Genomic DNA, 10,785 nt, shown 5'->3' on the forward strand with positions numbered 1-10,785 from the left:
GGGGCTGCAGCCATTGACAATCTCGGAATCTATAAATCCTCCTCCCCTGTCTTTGAATATTTATAATCTAATAAGGATTTTCTTTCGCTATTGTGCAAGCATTTTAACATCTGTGGCTTTACTACTAGATTACGAGATTGACTGCTAAATTCCCAGAAGTTTCTAATATTTATGGACTCTTATTTCAACAATACTTCCATCTTCTAAACTAAATCATCCCTTAAAAAACACTACATCCAAATTTTAAACCACCAACAGCCTGCAGAACCCCCCAAAGATTCATCTATTTCCCAGTTTTCAGCTAAGAAACAGTTAAAAAGCTTAGAAAGAACCGCCATACAGCTCAAAGAAACCATGCGCGATCATGGCGCGCTCCCAGTTCGAATTCAAGCAGAAACCGCGCGCTTCCACTTGAAATTCAAAAACATTAGCGCGAAGGTGGCGCCAGGGTAGCCTCGATCGACTTCGAGTTCTCGAACGATATCTGGGTGGCCCTCAGCTCGAGCCCCGGAGGCCGGCCAGTATTTTTGCTGAGCTGGGTTGTTGTTTACATCTCGGAGCCGCTCTTCGTCCCCAGCCCCGCGAGAGGAGAGGAGGGCGGCGAAGAAATTCTCGCGTATGAAATCCACGCTGGCCCCCGCGAACACTGGCACTACTGGCACCCATCAGTGACCAAACACCGTCTGGACTGCGCGGACCTAACCAGGGCGACGAGAATGAAGGTAACAGTGACCACGCTCAGCGACGACATCTTCGTCCTGGACGTGAGCGAGGAGCTCGAGCTGGAGAATTTCAAGGCGTTCTGCGAGATCGAGAGCGGCGTGCCCGCGCACGAGATCGTCATCGCGTTCAATGGCCTGCCGCTGATGGACGACAAGAAGTCCCTCAAGGACCACGGGATAAGGGACGGCGACGCGGTCATCCTCCAGCATATGCACCATAGCGGCACCGACTTGAGCGTCCACCCCAATAACGGAGGTCAGCTTCATTATTTAACCGTGGCAATCAACGCGGCCCCTGAGGTTAGCTCTTCGGCTTCCTTTTACGTCCCCCAAAACGTTCGAAACTGCTCGCTTCATCCTATCGCCCTGCGAGAGCCAGGCGCCAGTCGCTTACACGTTTCGCACAACCCTGGCTCAGTGCGAGCCAATCGACGGAGCGTAGACCGCTGCGTTCACCTTTGTACGCAGCGGGCTCGTTCGAGGTCGGTAATCGTAGAGTCGACGGGCTTAAAAGCTTTCCAAAAGACTCCGGTCAATCGCGGTCGATTTAATGATACTTCGCTTTGAGTTATTTAAGAGCGCGCTCCGTGTAGTAAAGAAGAGAATGTATTAAATTCCAAGATACCTCACTCTAGCTATTCCCATGTTGGACTTCAGTTCCATCAGAGTACCAGGGTCGTCCAACAGTCGCCAGCCAACTGCTTCGAACTCGAGCAATGCGGCGAGAATACAGAATCCAAGGAGCGAGGATAACCCAGCGATGATAAGAGACATGTTCTTGGCTAATCCAGATCAACTAGCGTTGCTCAAACAGAATAACCCTAGGCTAGCTGACGCCTTACTCTCCGGGAATCTCGGTGCGTCCTTAGAGACATAACTCTGCGAGTTTGGCTTGGAATTCCGAGGGTCTGCTTCAATTAAAAGCTTTCTGATTTACAGACAGATTCTCCACGGTGCTCAGAGAGCAAATAAAAGCCAGGGAAGAGCGCCAGGCTCAGAGATTAAGGATGATGAACGCGAATCCGTTCGACACGGAGGCGCAGAGGCTAATCGCGGAGGAGATCAGGCAGAAGAACATCGAGGCGAACATGGAGGCTGCTATGGAGTACAATCCGGAGACGTTCGGGACAGTTGTTATGTTGTATATTAATTGTAAAGTCAATGGATTCCCTGTTAAAGCATTTATCGATTCAGGTGAGCATATCTCGGTTCTCCCATTTGCATGGGTAATTAGCCGACGAAAGTTAACGGGACGTGCAGGACACTCGACGCCATTGGTGGATCAGAGACAAGATTATTTTTAAATATCTCTGTTCGGCTGCGTTTGGGTGGTGGGCGGCTATTTTTAAATTCCTGCATTTTGAAACTCATTCTTTGCAGTGCCATTCCTCATGGAGGGAGTGGTTTAATTTTAGACACCAGAATCTGCACTCTTCCATGTGGCATATTTTTAAATATCCGAATAGTCGTGACTCTTTTACGGTATTGTTGTAAATAATTAGGTGCGCAGACAACCATCATGTCCGCCGCCTGCGCCGAAAGGTGCCACATCATGCGACTGGTTGACACCAGGTGGGCCGGCGTGGCTAAGGGTGTCGGCGTTCAGCGCATCATTGGACGCATACACATGGTACAAATTCAGATTGGCAACGATCATTTGACGACCTCGTTCAGTGTACTCGAAGAGCAGCCTATGGACATGATGCTCGGCCTGGACATGTTGAAAAGACACCAGTGCTGCATAGACCTGAAGAAAAGTGTCCTGAAGATCGGCACTACTGGCACGGAGACATCATTTCTCGCGGAAGGTGAGCTCGAAGGAGCTTGAAGCAGGGGCGGATTTGGGATTTTCGGGAGAGGGGGGTGTAGGTTCGAGAAATAAACCAAGGACCTTTCCGATATTTCCCTGCTAAATGAAAAAATGTTTGTTTAGTATCAATTTATCATATTTTCCCGCATATTGCTGAGTTAAAATAATTATTTTGCAAATTAAAATAAGTATCCTTCCCTTGAGGGAGGGGTCGCCCACTCTAAATCCGCCACTGGCCTGAAGCTATTGGGATCTGACAAAAATCGATTTTTCGAAAATTTCTAGGTGGGCCTCCCCCTTAAGTGGTCCATTTTCTCTAAATTACCAAATATATTTGGCTTTGAAAAACAAATGAAACCGCGGATTTAAAACGTGGGGAAAAAGTTCCGACCCCCGTATCAATAAACAATGTAAATAAGTAGGAAACTTTAACTTTGTATAAACAAAAAAGAACAACGCACTTCAATGTAACGGCACAAGAACGGCCGGGGACTGATGTACTCTGCGAGCGCTTCTAATTTTCACCACCAGATGTCATGGTGACGGATGTCAGATCCCAATAGAACCCCTCTTCTGTTCACGATTCTACATCGCTGTCTGTCCGATTAGGTGACTTGCCAGAGTGCGCAAGGTTGAGCGGCAGCAACGATGAGGTGTTCGATGATAGAGAGCTCCAGAGAGCGCTAGAAGACAGTTCCAGAGACGCGAAGAAGCAATGCCAGCAGCATGGTGAGCACGCGGCAATTCAACCTATCGTTTCCCTTCGTAGTTTCCTTGAAAGCAAAACGTTCCTGCAGACACTAATACATCTCTCTCCGATCCAGGAAGTTCCTAAGACCGAAACAAGCCCCACCACTTCCCCGCGCCAGTGTTTTCAATAAACCGAGATTTAACCACTCCCTCATCAGCGTACCTGTGAACTCATTCGTTGCTTATAGAAGCGCGGGAAGAGAGTCTCTTATTTCTGTGCTTTTTAGACGGTCAAAGAAGCAATAATCCAAGCGGTACGTCGGTCTCGTCGAGCAGATCAGCGTCGATAGAGACGACCATCTTCCCCCACGATCCCTTCACGGAGGCGACGGTGAATGAGATCGAGTCCCTGGGCTTCACCAGGACGCAAGTTATCGCAGAACTGCGGCGATTTAACGGGGACAAGGCGCAAGCTACCGCCTCGCTGTTCGCCAAATCCCTGAAGTTCTAAAGCAATTGCAACGTGCGAGGAGGAGACGAAAGAATTTTTACAACTCTGCGCGGCAGAGTTAAGAGATCGCGACCTGGGCGAGCACCTTTCCGCTGGAATTAGATTTAAAACATACGAATTCGCATGCCCTAACGATTTATACAATATTCTCAAAGGCTGATATTGCAATCAGATTCCGAAGAAATTTAATATTGGCTGTTAAACTTTCCAATTCCGAAGCAATCGCACGCATAAAGCGCTCGCCCAGGTCCCGATCTGTTCTTTCAAGGAAGGGGAGGATTTGTACTTGATTTTTGGTAGCGATTTTTTTAATATCAATAACTGTACATTCGACGCACCAAACTGACCAATGACGCTCAGGCAGGCACGTTCGTTGCTCGGCGGCTCGATTCCATCGAGCATTCTCGCGGCGAACGTTGGACTTACAGTGGAGCAATGTATGCATCCGATGCATATCTTTCGTTCGGTTACGTACGCAGAATATATTAAATATAAACGACTGGTATCTAACTATAGCTATCGCAATACAGATAAGTTCAAGGGCGGAATATGGTGAATTAAAAGGTTCTAAGTTAAGCCGAGCAGCTTCTTTTCTGTGGGCGTAGAGCAGAAGTTCTATCACGATCGTTTCGCCCCTCCGGGGGGAGAGAGGAACGCTTCTTCCCTACAATTTTGTTCCGCGAACGCGATGGAACCAGTCGCGATGCCTCTGTAAAAAGTTAGTTCCTCCAGTAATTTATTGAACGGAAAAGAAACTGGTCGTGGACCAGCAGGCTTCGAGCTTCTCTATCCACTTTAAAAAAAAAACGGAAAAGAAGGCAGGGCGGATTCACTAGTGGGAGTTTCTTTTTATTATTCCTTTTTGTAGGTGACAGAATATTTGTACTGCTCCGAATACTTACGCTTACGGTGTACTTTATTTTTCTGTATTTTCTTTATTATACCAGATACATAAAAAAGGGCGACGGAGAAGGAATTGCGATGAACTGATTCACCCATGTCTTTTCACTTTGTCCGTAAATGGAAGGCTGTCCTTGGGCCCACTTTGGCTCGGCTAGTTTCCAATTCAGGAGTTCACTATTTGTTCAATTTATTCCTGATCAGGGCCAGTTTCCTTGCGCAAGCGGCAGTGGCGGATTTAAGAAAAAAGGCCCAGGTGTAGAACGTTCTGAGGGGCCCATTTTTCGAGAAAATGAAGAGTTACTTTACTAAAAGAGTTCAGTGTGATAATACAGAAAAGAATATAGTTTGGATAAAATCATAATTTTTTTTAAGGATGGGCCTTCTGGGTAGGGGCCCAGGTGGCATCTGCTCATCGGCCGCTCTGTTAAATCCGCCACTGGCGAGCGGACTCCTTGCAGGCGCTGACGATCTCGAGGACGATGAAGTAGCTCAGCCTCCCTGCGGTAGCTGCTCGTCAAGGCTTCATCGTCAGCTGAGGGTTAATCCATCCGATGAGTTCTTGCTTTTCTAGCTAAGACTACTGTTTTGCTGTTTTATACGATACTTTCTTTTCCAGCTGTGATTGTACGATATCTTACTATCACTGGTAAGAAACTGGTACCTTGACAAAGGCCCCGGGGGAGTGCAGTGAGCCAAAGTCATTGATAGACACCTGTGCTCTCGAAAAAATCAGAAAACTTGGACTGCTTGGAACAGGGGCGTAGCCAAATGTTGAGAAATAAAGAGAACCAGTTCGTCTGTTTCAAGCAACAAATATTCCTCGAGAGTTTAATTATAAATAGAGGACTGGACGATTGGCTAACAGTTTGTATTGGCTGCCAACGATGACCCTATAATTCATCGTTGACCCTGAGAATTGAATTGGGCACGAAGACAACTCGCTCCGTGTCGCTTTCCACGTACGCTGCTCTCTTCGCTTCATCTCTGCCGGGATCAGCATCCACTAGAGAAATACTGGACCTGACTCCCCTGGAAACAAAGGCGCCGAGTGATTCCTAGCGAGATTAAACGCGAGAGCGGAAAGTAAATCGCAAAAGTGTCGAAGAAACACCGCTTGCCTCTTCTCTGGTTCGTTCAGGTCAGCTGACACAGTGAGGTCCCTCGGTTTGGAGAAGTCGCATTCCAAGATAAAAGCTGCATCGCCCGGTGTAACGAGCTCGTCGTCGTGCTGAATGATTAGGATGTTTCTGTACTTATCACCCACCTGACAAGTAATCTTTCTTAAATTACTCCCCTTTCATGCAGCTGCCTCCAACGTTGTTAGCGATGCGTATGTACTTACATTTTCAGTTTCACATTGATCGAAGGGAACGCTCATAGTGAAGCTACCACCATGATTTAGATCGAGAAAGCACGGAGACTGTTTAGAATGGAAGCTACCTTGAGTGTATATCACTCCTGAAAAGTCTTCGGAGGTGCTCAGGTCCACTACCATCTTCTCAGCCCCGCAACGCAGGGCGACTTGGTCGTACCCCTCTGTGGAAGCTCCGATTTGCATGTCCAGCGACAGATCCTGCTCCCATACTTCCTCTGTGGCGGTATAGAACAGTTGTTCAATATTAAAATTGTTTTTTTTTTAATCGTTATGGAGGGAGAATGAATTTAGTATCAAACTCTGGGGAATGAATACTTTAAGTCAGAGTTTGTGAATGTGATTGGAGGCTCGCGGTGATTAATCAGAAAATAAATTCGAAAAGCATTGTTAGTATTAATACGAAATCATCAAAAGATGAGTTGAGTTATCGCGCAGCAGAGAGGCGCCGCTTTCTTTACCCGCTGAACGTTGTTTCAGCGTGAACACGAGGAACAGTAGGAAACATAGCGGAGATTGCATGACGCAGAACGCTGCCAGACGAACGTCCGTGAACTGACGGTGAATTCAAGTTCATTCATTGAGGAGTCCCTCCCATTACCTGTCCCTGGCTGGCTCCCACTTTGGCACCGAATCCCCGAGTGCTTTCACCGTAACGAATTCTCATTTCCCTCGTCATAGTCGGGACAGTAGAATTTACATAGAGACCGAGACGTGAAATGAAGTTCGAAGCAACTAAATATCAACTTTTCCTAATCCTAATTCTTCGGTAATAATAAACATATAATAGGAATAGATTGGAGCACTCAGGATTTAATCTTCGGGGATTTTTAATGCAAGTTCAATAACATTAGGTGATTATAAAAATTTATTTAAAGAATTTAAATCCACTTTTCTTTTTACAAGGCCCCTTCTTTGAGGGGTGCCAGGGCCCCTGGGTGCGTCACTGTAGTAAACTACAGCTACTTAAGAATTGTAGAGTTCCTCAATTTATATTATTCAGTTATCATGGCAACAATTTTCACCGAATTCAGCTCATATATCTCACAAAATCTCCCTTTTAGAATCTCGAATTCCAAGTTCGGTGAATGTTAATATAGTCCCTAGAACCGGTTGCATACTTCCAAGATAAGAGGTCATTGACCCCGAAGGCTACGCTTAACTCGTGAAATTAATAAATTACATTTTACTCTAAGTCGTATCCCCAAATTGCTCAAGTCCTAAGTTTCGTAAACTTGCTCCACTTTCATTGCATAACAAATCAACAATCTCCTCATTTCAAGGTTTATCAGCAGCGTCACGTTTATCTTTCGCGTGAACTAATTTGCATTATCAGCCGTTCGATGGCGCGATGATGCCAGAAATAGAATGCCTTCCGCGTCGATGGCGTTTCCTTCGATTTCCAAAAAGCTTGCGAAATTCACACCTGTGAAACTCACAAGCTTACATTAAAAATGTAATCATTAATTGGGCGAGATATAATACCGTTTATCGCGCTTTTGTAAGACATTCGGTGAAGCTTTGAGGCCCCGGCACCCAGGGACGTATACTCATTGAATCTCATAAGCTATCTCTCACAGTTCGTGATTTATAACACAAAATCGGAAAACAGCCGAAACTTCAGGGGTTAATTTCACCCCCTTCGAATGAATTTGGGCACGAAAAAAAATTCACGAAGATTCAGAATCTCTTGAATTTCCGGGTTCGGGATCTTCCCTCGCCAGGCCCGAGCCCCTTTTCTGAAAACGATCTCGCTCGCTTCGATGTTCGAAACACGTAAACAGACATTGTTACGACCTCGCTATATCTTTGCATATAGTGATAGGGTTTCGCGACTTTTAGGCACGCCACTGGCTCCAGTGAACGCACCATGTTCCTATTTAGCACAGTGATTGGCAAGTGGTCTTATCGGTCCTTCACGAACTCGATTATTCTTTGCGCAGGAACTCGTGAGAACTCCGTGCCGGCAACAGTTTCAACCAGTCCGCACTAAGCTCATCATGGCAACCACACGGGCCAGCCAAATCCTCTTCACCAGGACCCTGGGGCGAAAACCGCAACACTTTGCAGCCAATGTTAAATACTACTGTTGTGAGTATTTATTGGGTTGAACTTCCTTATGGGAGGTCAATCGATGGTTGCGAAGGGAATAGCTGGAGAGATAGCGTTCTTCGTACCTTTCCTAAGAGGAATTATATTCTTCCTAGTTGGAGTATCGCTGGCAATCCTTTTGTTTATGTGGTGCTGGAGGTAATTTCATGGGTAAAATATGCTGCAATTATGAAATTGTTGTCTGAACAGCTACTTAGAGAACTGAAATAATTTGTCTTAATACACGAGGCAAATTTTTCTTCGTTGGAGTAAGTGAAAGATAAAAAACTTGTTCGACTATTCAATGAATGCATTGCAAGCGGGAGACTGTGATCACAATTATAAGTGTTCAGTGCCCGCATGCAAAGTGTTAATTTTGAACAGTGATGAATAAAAGATGATGAATAAATTTTCATCCTGCACATTTTGCGATTAACCAGCAGTACTCGATGAACCGCCATTCAGTGTCCTCGTCTACGATCTATTGCTGATTAATAGGGTTTTGAAAATCGTTACGTAATTCCCACATAATCAGTGAAAATCATGGCCTTGAATCCAATCCGTGGGTATCTGAAAATTCAGCGTTCAAATTCGTGTATTTTCTTTCACACCCCATAGTGCAATTTTCTTTTTTTTTTAAAGGAGGACTTTGGGATAGTTATTAATTACAGAAATTTCCTTTGAACAGGTCAAGTTCCGAATTATGAGTTCATCAAAGTCGAGACTGTGGGTGAAAAGAAGAACGTAGGTCTGATCACTTTCAACAGACCGAAGGCGTTGAATGCCCTTTGCAATAAACTGATGACCGAGGTGACGGACGCAGTAGTCAGGTTCGACAGCAACGAGAGTGTCGGAGCTGTTGTGATTACTGGCAGTGAGAAAGCATTCGCAGCTGGTAAAACACCCTTTGAATCTTATTTAACGGGGGAGGCCTACCTAGAAATTTTCGAAAAATCGATTTTTATATTCTCTTGAAGTACAACATTTTGAAAATATTCCCTGAAAGTGTCAAGTTGATCCGACCAAAATTGACAAAGTTATACGCGTGTAAGTAGGTAGGTGTTCCTCGGTGTAGCGCTCAGACTCAAAACTTTAAGGGGGGCCACCCTTAAATTACGTAAGGGTAATTTTGGCGATTTCTTACCCCCTCCCTCCCCCAGTATAAGAATTCGTAAGATTTGATATTGCAACCCCCTTCTTACGTAATATTTTTTACATTTAATTTTTTCAGTTATTAAAATTCTTTTAAAGGTTTATATAATTTATTTAACGCGGTTTCGGAAAATTTATACTAAAACTACTTTTCTGGAACATTAATGATAGAATTTGTATTTATTGAAAATTAGATTAAAAAAATATTACGTAAGACCCTCTCCCCCTTGTAAGAAAACGTAAGAAATTCGCGACCCCCTCCTCCCCCCCCAAAGCCGTACGTAATTTAAGGACGACCCCTAAAGGCGTTTCTCTCGAAATCGTGTTTTCAAAGTCGGTGATACACATAACTCAAGGAGTTCAAAAAATGCTGAGTATTACTTCAAACATACCTTAATATGCAGGCAAAACGCCAGATAGTGTGAAGTTATAGTTTTTGTTAAATAAATTTCCGAAAATTGAAACACGGGCGAGTACCCCCTTAAATCCCTTCTCTAAGTCAAGCCTCGCTTACCGTTATCCTTCACAGGCGCTGATATCAAGGAAATGCAGGGCAATACCTATCCGCAGACAATGAAACAGAATTTCTTGACCAACTGGGATGGAGTGTCGAAAGTTACGAAGCCTGTAATCGCTGCTGTGAATGGCTACGCTGTGAGTAGCTGAATCTGAAACACTTCTGAGAATTTATTTAATTGAACTGTTCCCTTAACGCTTGACGCTCAGCTGGGTGGAGGCTGCGAGTTAGCGATGATGTGCGATATAATCTACGCTGGGGACAAAGCTAAGTTCGGGCAGCCAGAGGTTGCTATTGGAACGATACCTGGCGCGGGTGGCACTCAGAGGTTGACCAGAGCTGTTGGGAAAAGCAAGGCGATGGAACTTATACTAACAGGAAACCAGATCACCGCCCAGGAGGCAGAAAAGAGCGGTTGGTTTCTTTCGAAAGGAAAGGAGCTCTGTACGAGCTATTTTACATTCATGTTTGTAATCGTAGGGCTAGTCAGCAAAGTCGTCCCAGCAGACCAGCTGGTCGCAGAGGCAGTTAAACTGGGGGAGAAGATTGCCTCTCACTCGCAGCTGATCGTCGCCATGGCGAAGGAATCTGTTAACACTGGTAATTAAGATCTCCGCTCGTTCCTTTGTTCACTCTGTTTAACACTGGCTTCTTCTGTAGCTTACGAAACCACCTTGAAGGAAGGCCTGCATTTCGAGAAAAGGACATTCCATGCTACATTCGCCACGGTAAGGAATTCGCCGAAGATGTGATATCGAAGAAGCGGCATTTTTTAAGCTAAATTATGTGAAATCTTCAGGCTGACAGGAAAGAGGGAATGACTGCTTTCATTGAGAAGAGACCACCCAAGTTCACGAACAAATAAAAGGGAACCACTGTTGACTTCGTTGGAATATAATACTTGAAGCTATTTTTCTACGAGAATTTTTTACGTTCATATACACGCTATCTACAGTTGTTATCGCTCGGAAAGACACTTTAATAAACATCAGTTTTCGAGGAAAAGAGGAGAGGAGG

At 45.0% G+C, this 10,785-nt stretch overlaps 3 protein-coding genes across 8 annotated transcripts; 2 read left to right on the forward strand and 1 right to left on the reverse strand.

Annotated features, from left to right (window-relative positions):
• The first annotated feature begins 483 nt into the window (after positions 1-483).
• Rngo (DNA damage inducible 1 homolog rngo) lies at positions 484-4,709 on the forward strand. Of its 2 annotated transcripts, XM_076828452.1 has the most exons (7): positions 484-978; positions 1,358-1,413; positions 1,453-1,579; positions 1,662-1,916; positions 2,225-2,530; positions 3,142-3,261; positions 3,510-4,709. In XM_076828452.1, the coding sequence occupies exons 1-7, from the start codon at positions 717-719 to the stop codon at positions 3,731-3,733; spliced, it is 1,350 nt and encodes a 449-aa protein (XP_076684567.1). In that variant the 5' UTR covers positions 484-716; the 3' UTR covers positions 3,734-4,709. The 2 variants fall into 2 exon arrangements, with proteins under 2 accessions (XP_076684567.1, XP_076684568.1); XM_076828453.1 differs by having other exon boundaries at positions 486-978; positions 1,358-1,579.
• A 723-nt stretch (positions 4,710-5,432) lies between these two features.
• Positions 5,433-7,163, reverse strand: LOC143377324 (uncharacterized). 4 transcript variants are annotated; one of them, XM_076828482.1, is made up of 4 exons: positions 7,130-7,163; positions 5,979-6,226; positions 5,755-5,900; positions 5,433-5,665 (listed from the first exon to the last, which is right to left on the reverse strand). In XM_076828482.1, the coding sequence occupies exons 1-4, from the start codon at positions 7,146-7,148 to the stop codon at positions 5,527-5,529; spliced, it is 552 nt and encodes a 183-aa protein (XP_076684597.1). In that variant the 5' UTR covers positions 7,149-7,163; the 3' UTR covers positions 5,433-5,526. The 4 variants fall into 4 exon arrangements, with proteins under 4 accessions (XP_076684597.1, XP_076684596.1, XP_076684595.1 ...); XM_076828481.1 differs by lacking the exon at positions 7,130-7,163 and adding an exon at positions 6,470-6,758 and having other exon boundaries at positions 5,433-5,656; positions 5,746-5,900; XM_076828480.1 differs by lacking the exon at positions 7,130-7,163 and adding an exon at positions 6,470-6,754.
• Positions 7,164-7,819: 656 nt separating this feature from the next.
• Positions 7,820-10,763, forward strand: Echs1 (Enoyl-CoA hydratase, short chain 1). Of its 2 annotated transcripts, none has more exons than XM_076828461.1 (7): positions 7,820-8,099; positions 8,788-8,994; positions 9,781-9,905; positions 9,978-10,182; positions 10,249-10,368; positions 10,429-10,496; positions 10,568-10,763. In XM_076828461.1, the coding sequence occupies exons 1-7, from the start codon at positions 8,009-8,011 to the stop codon at positions 10,631-10,633; spliced, it is 882 nt and encodes a 293-aa protein (XP_076684576.1). In that variant the 5' UTR covers positions 7,820-8,008; the 3' UTR covers positions 10,634-10,763. The 2 variants fall into 2 exon arrangements, with proteins under 2 accessions (XP_076684576.1, XP_076684577.1); XM_076828462.1 differs by lacking the exon at positions 7,820-8,099 and adding an exon at positions 8,628-8,661.
• Positions 10,764-10,785: the final 22 nt, after the last annotated feature.

Source organism: Andrena cerasifolii, chromosome 15 (genome assembly GCF_050908995.1).
Source record: "Andrena cerasifolii isolate SP2316 chromosome 15, iyAndCera1_principal, whole genome shotgun sequence".
Taxonomy (NCBI): domain Eukaryota; kingdom Metazoa; phylum Arthropoda; class Insecta; order Hymenoptera; family Andrenidae; genus Andrena; species Andrena cerasifolii.